This window comes from Puccinia triticina, chromosome 9A, assembly GCF_026914185.1.
Source record: "Puccinia triticina chromosome 9A, complete sequence".
NCBI classification, from domain to species: Eukaryota; Fungi; Basidiomycota; class Pucciniomycetes; order Pucciniales; family Pucciniaceae; genus Puccinia; species Puccinia triticina.
In genome coordinates, this window is record NC_070566.1 from 2,293,504 (window position 1) to 2,299,728 (window position 6,225).

The 6,225-nt window shown below is 45.1% G+C and overlaps 1 protein-coding gene across 1 annotated transcript; it reads left to right on the forward strand.

Moving 5' to 3' along the window:
* Positions 1–1,294: 1,294 nt before the first annotated feature.
* Positions 1,295–5,931, forward strand: PtA15_9A248 (uncharacterized protein; the record flags this gene model as incomplete). The annotated part of the gene is made up of 13 exons (XM_053172437.1): positions 1,295–1,388; positions 1,661–1,768; positions 1,906–2,055; positions 2,171–2,382; positions 2,484–4,132; positions 4,249–4,628; positions 4,720–4,840; positions 4,932–4,997; positions 5,076–5,095; positions 5,180–5,334; positions 5,444–5,588; positions 5,691–5,751; positions 5,871–5,931. The coding sequence occupies 13 exons, from the start codon at positions 1,295–1,297 to the stop codon at positions 5,929–5,931; spliced, it is 3,222 nt and encodes a 1,073-aa protein (XP_053023678.1).
* Between the last annotated feature and the right edge of the window lie 294 nt (positions 5,932–6,225).

Here is a 6,225-nt window from a genome sequence, read left to right on the forward strand (position 1 = left end):
CACATACCCCTTTCATGTGCATATATCCCTTTTGTATGCATTCACCCCTTTCATAATGTGTAATGTGTACATAGCCCTTTATGTAAACATACCCCTTTCATGTGTGTATATCCCTTTGACGTGCATGTATCCCTTTCAAAATGTGTACATACCCCTTTCATCATGTGTTCATGACCCTTTCATGTTTACGTGTCCCCTTTGAGTTTTTTAGATCCCTTTCAATTCCCTTTTATCATTCAGTTGTACATACCCCTTTCATGTGTGCAAAAAACCCTTACTGCACATACCCCTTTCATGCATAAATACCCCTTTCATGCATACATACCCCTTTCATCATGTGTACATATCCCTTTTATGTGTTAATACACCTCCTCACATTCCCCTTTCATGTGTACATATTTCTTTCATCTGTACATATCCCTTTCATGTGTACATACCCTGTTTATGTTATTCTGGCTGGATTCAATGGTGCATGGATTGTTTAATAAAATTAAATAAAAGGGTGCTCAGGGGTGTTCATTTGCCTCTGCCTACTGCATGAGCACTACAACATGTTCAACCTTGAGATGCTGAACAAGGTACACACTCAAGGTGCACCAGCACGGAATTTGTGTGCTTGACTCCAGCTTGAGCTGAAGCTTGGTTGAACCTTGCTGCATCTCAACTGCAAGCAGTTTCTGGAGTTTTTCTTGCAGTGATAGATGGTCCGGGAGGGTAGAGGACAGAGCTCCTCTCAAACCAATACTTTGTATCGGTGGCAAGACTATCCGGGATGAGAGTGTTGTATCGTCCGAGAGGTGGGACGGGCGGGCGCAGCGAGTGTGGAAATTGCTTGAGAAAACAGGGTCAGACCTGTTTCTGGAAATTGGCAATTTGTGAAGGAAATTGATTACTGGATTCCTCCAAAAACGGGTGCTGTGGTACACGTTTTTGAGGGGAAACTGTTTTCTGTAAGAAAAACAGTTTCCGCCCGAAAAACTGCTTTTCGAGTCGCTATGGTACAGGCCCTTTTAAACACTCCCCTCGACAGCTTGTTATCGATGGAGTTGGGATACTTGCTTCGGGTGTGGATGCGGAAGATTGGAAATGTACGGGAAATGTCATACCTGATGTAAAATAAATATATGACGAAGTTGTGCCTAGTTGTGCGTTGTGGATTGGATGGATCCTATGGCCCAATCTGTTTTCCCTCCCCCATCACTCACCCCCACCAACTCCTACCGCACCACCTCCAGTTTAAACATCCTCAGCAGGGATCGACAGTCTCCGTGTTGTACCCATTCTCAACACCGCCATGGGCAACATGTCCTTCCAGCACCCGAAATCGCTCGTGGTCAGCTCATTTGAGCGGATTAAGCGTTCAAGAAATACCATCCCTGTACTGAAAGGTATGTTGACTCAATCTATTCAGTTGATTCATCTCATCTCGATTATAACTATGTTCGTCAAAAAGGGTGCTAAAGGGCATATATATTGCCCTCTGAATTCATACAGCAAGGGTTACAATCGTGTAGCAAAAGCTGCAGCGGCCAACTTTCGACCTTTATACGCGTTAATTGAGCACACACACCTTCATCAAGGGGCATGTTAAATCACCTACTGTGGGGATTACGTCTAACGGCTAAAGCTGACTTAATAAAATCATTGAAAATTTTTCTAGGGACACTTTCATATTTACTTTTCTTCATCCTATTCTTCCTGAAACCTTTTCAGCGTTTATTTTCACACCCTATGACGGGCAACAGTGCCCTATTGATGATAATTGTTGGTAAGCATCTCTTATCTTTTCCTCTTACTTGACGGATCTTGGTGGTTCTGAGATGCCCTCAGCCCTTCGAACTTGGCTCAGTCCCTCGATCGGAACACAATAACAAACTTTGATAGGATCATGATTATCTTTTGCAGGCTTTGCCGGATGGTCGGTTGATGCGTGCTTGGACGCGCTCTTCCTTGGCATGCTTGGGGCCAGCATAGGAGGTGTCAATTTCCTTATCCTGAGCCAACTGGCACCCTATCCAGTTGCCCAAGCGGTCGTGTTTTTTCCAATTCTGTACAGTAAGTTAATCCCAAGTTATTTTCTCAGCAATCCGTTTCAAGCCAATCTTAACTTTCGTTCTTCATACTGCATCCGGTCATTGAATCTTCAATCGCTCTCTATTGGCGCGTCCAGTCTTCGCTCTCATCAAGACGAAAAATCCCAAGTATCTTGTCTTGTCATTGTTTTGCATTTCTATGAGTTGGAATGGTGTCTACAACTCCACCTCAAGTCCCAATCGAGAAATTTCCACCGAATTATTAGAAAGCTACCTCCAAGCTTATGCCTGGGCTGCTGCGATAGTCGTTTTCGTTAACGTTTTCGTACTCCCTCATTCAAGTGAAGCAGTTAGGCCCTTTTTCTTATCCTCCAACAAGTGATTTCCTCAATTCAAGATATTGCGCCTTCGAGTTTGATTCGATGTTTCTGCAAATCATCCATTCCACAGGAACTTCGGACAACCCTTGTTCATTCCATCGACCATATCCGAACGCTGGCCTTTCTAATTAAAAAGACCTATTGGTGCACAATCAGCGACGAAGAATCCAAGGTTCGGGATAACTTGGTTCAATCAATCCGGGCGGATTTTCACATCTTGCAGGCCAAACTAAATCGGACGTTCCTACGGATCACATATTCGAAATGGTCAGGGGACGATTACAAGAAAATGGTACAGCTCACCAAATCGATGCAACAATCTTTGATCTCGACTCATTCCAACTTGAGCAATATGAAGCAATCTGAAGCCAAGATTTTTATCGATCAAGTCATGGCAACAGGATACGTGAATTCAGACCTGCTACGGAAGTATGTCTATGTGGGCCTCACAGAAGTCCAGAGAGAGCTAGCTTTAGGATCCGAATCAGCCCCATTTGCGCTCAAGGAGATGGAGTTGCTGAAAGATATTAGCATTGAACGCCTTTCAAAAAGTGAACCACAACCGTCCGCCTATTCCAGGCCTCGAGTTTACACAATAGGTCACGCCATCGGAAGAAATCCAGCAGCTCAAGCAGCTTCCGCCGAACTGACGGATATGCAAAACCAAATTGCGCTCGAGATATCGGAACCTCAAGCAACTGCTGCGTCCCATCAATCTCCTGGAGATCAGGAAAGTCCTTCTACGAACTGCTATTCACCGAACAATTATGATTTTACTGCGCTTGCCTATCAAACCACACCGGCGAGTCTGCCGAACAGGGCACAGTCTGCCCAGGTGAATTTCTCGATTCGTCAGCACTGGAACAACTCGCAAATGCTTCAACACGAGGTCATCGGCCAAATCTATCAATCGGGAAAAATTTATCATCCTCAAGAACCATTGCTTATCGACTCGATTACCACTGCATTCAGAAGGGATTTCTTGGCAAGTGAACATTGCGATGATAACGGAAGACATCATTCCGAGATCATCAGTACTGCATACAAACATTCGTCCCTCCTTCAGCCAATCTTATCTCCAGTTGATGGCCTATCACGAGGTCCATCTGGCGAAGAGCTCTCTGAAATAACCGTAACGTCCGATAAAACAAAACCGAATGAGTATAGTAATGACCAGCTACAGCGCTCCTTACTCAGGACATTTTCGCACTCGTATATCATGGGCATGTTTCTTGAAGACCTTATTGAGCTGAGGGAGTTTGTCATGGGCACACAGGGTGAAGAAAACATTCGGCGGAAGAAGTTTCACACCACTTTCTGGTTACCCCTGAAAGCACGTCTCGGCTTTCGGAACCGTAATGATCCCAGATTGTCGACTGATCAAAGCCCCGAGGAAGAAATGACGATGCGAGAAGCGCTTGAAACACTCAAGGGCAAGCAATATGTCCCCACCAAGATGTCTCTATTCGAACGCGTTCGGGTGATCGAAAAGCTGCTGAGAAGTCCCGACAGTACCTGTGCATTCAAACTAGCATGTGCCGTCACTACGCTTGCGGTACTGTACTGGTGCGACTCGACGCGCGAATTCGCGCAGAAATACAACCTCAACACGTCCGTCATCACACTCGTTGTTTCAATCACACCCACCTTGGGGCAGAGCTGGTTAAGCTTCGTGCTGCAGATCAGTGGACAAGGAATGGGTTTGCTATATGGAATGATGTGAGCCAAATTAACCCCGATTGACTATGCCTATGTTTGTTCCTCTTTGAGGCTATGTTTCCTTGTGAATCCGCTGGAACCTGCCGGCTTCCTTTTCTGATGATCGTTAAATTTAGCGCGTTAGAAGTCTTCAAAAACGTCGGAGGTTGTAAGTACAATCCGTATGGGATAATCGCCGCGATGGCTCTGTTTGCAGTACCGATGAATTTCGTACTCTACACGAATCCGAAGCTATTTATCATGTCCCTTCTGGCGATGAATTCTGCCGGAACCCTAGTTTATCCGATCTATCTAAACCAGAGTATCCCGTATGATTCGCCTCCTTACCGGATGGGTAAAAGTCTCACTTCGCTGGCAATTGCCATCGGCATCGTGACTTTCCTCCAGCTCTTTGTCTTGAGGAATCCGGCTCGAAGGACGCTGAGGAAGGCGATGGCCAAGGTAATGAAGGCCAACACAGCGTATACAGTCATCTTACAGGCTTATGTATTATCAGGTTGAGTCATCGGAATGACCTCAGATCAGACCGTGGATTTTTTGAAACTTATGCACTTCAATCCTCGGCTCGGCTTCACAAAACCTGTTAGCCAGCACACTCGATCCTAGTCATCGGCCATCGCCGGGAGCAATACAGAGAGTAGCCAAAGATTTGATAAAGCGAGAGACTCGAATTCAAGCCGACATCACCGCGCTGATGCCGTTGATGAAGTGAGGAAAGAGTTATATCAGGTCTACTATCCAAATCTACGATCGGAATTTGTTGATTTGTTTCGTTATTACCCGCACTTCTATCGCGCAGCTTTGCAAGTGTGGAGCCGACCTTTGGTAAGCCTTTTCATGCGACCGAGTATCTGAAAATCGCCAAGTAAGTCACAAACACAAAACTTCCAGTCAAGGGTTATACATATGAACTGACATTGACGCCTTCTCTCTGTTCGCTCAGAGCCAACCAATTGATTTTGGGTGAGTATCAAGAAAATATCCCTTGAAAAAAGGCGTCCTGAGTCCCCTTGACTAAACATTTGTTCTTCTTATGACGCTCTTCAGATCGAAATCGTGATGCTCGCATCGCGATCGGAACAAGACCTTTGCCAACGAGGATCATGACCGAGTTTGTCGAGAAACTGGCCCCTTACCGACGTCCAACACTATCACGGATCAAGACTTCGTTGTATCTCTGTACATCCGCTCTTCAATCCAGGGTACATCAAAATCCCTTTTTGCCAATTTGACGTTCTTCCACGGAATCCAAAACCCGTCGGTTAAATTCCCCGGACATGCTAACTATTAATATTACTGCAACCAATCTAGTTTCCTTTACCTGAGGTTTATAATGTTGCCAGTAACCAGGAATTCGGCCAGGAAATCTTACACGATGCATTGGTTTTGGCATGTCGATTGGCAAGCTCACCGGAAGGCTTACAGCTAGTCAAAAGCAAAGAACTGACACGGTATTGTAAGATTCATCCCTCTCCCTGTTTGCTTCTTCAAGGAGTTTCTCCTTTCTAGAGCCTAGCTACTTGTGTCTGACTGAAGGTTCATTTTGGATGGGGCACAGGGCTTTATCTATCTAGTATTAATAGTGGGTTCGCGCAACTCGAGTGCATTCAAGAATCCGCGTAAGTGGGGGTTGGACTTAGCAAACCGTCTTTCTTTCTCTGCCGAGACTCTACATCGATTCACTGAACCGTTCCCCTCGGCCTTGCTTTTGCCGACTTGACTACCCATGTCAAAACAGGAAAAAAATCTTTGGGCGGCTTGAAGATGAGATGTTCAATTACTATCACGAAGTTTCTTAGAGTTCCATCCACATTGATCATTCAAATCAGTCCTTTGAGTCTAATTTCAGGGTCTCCATATGTGCGGCTTTCAGCAATCTGGTTTGTGCCATATAAATAGGACTAGGGTTTAAGGGCGGCTACGCCGCCTGTGACTGATCTTATAATTTTGATACTACTAATACAAAAAGGAAAGTACTAAATTGATTGACGGTCCTCAAAAGGACAAAGTCAATATGTGGCGCTGGTAATGAGAGTGGAAAAGGAAAAAAGCAAGGGGAAGTTTTATTATACCCGTGATGAGTGAGGCAAGAT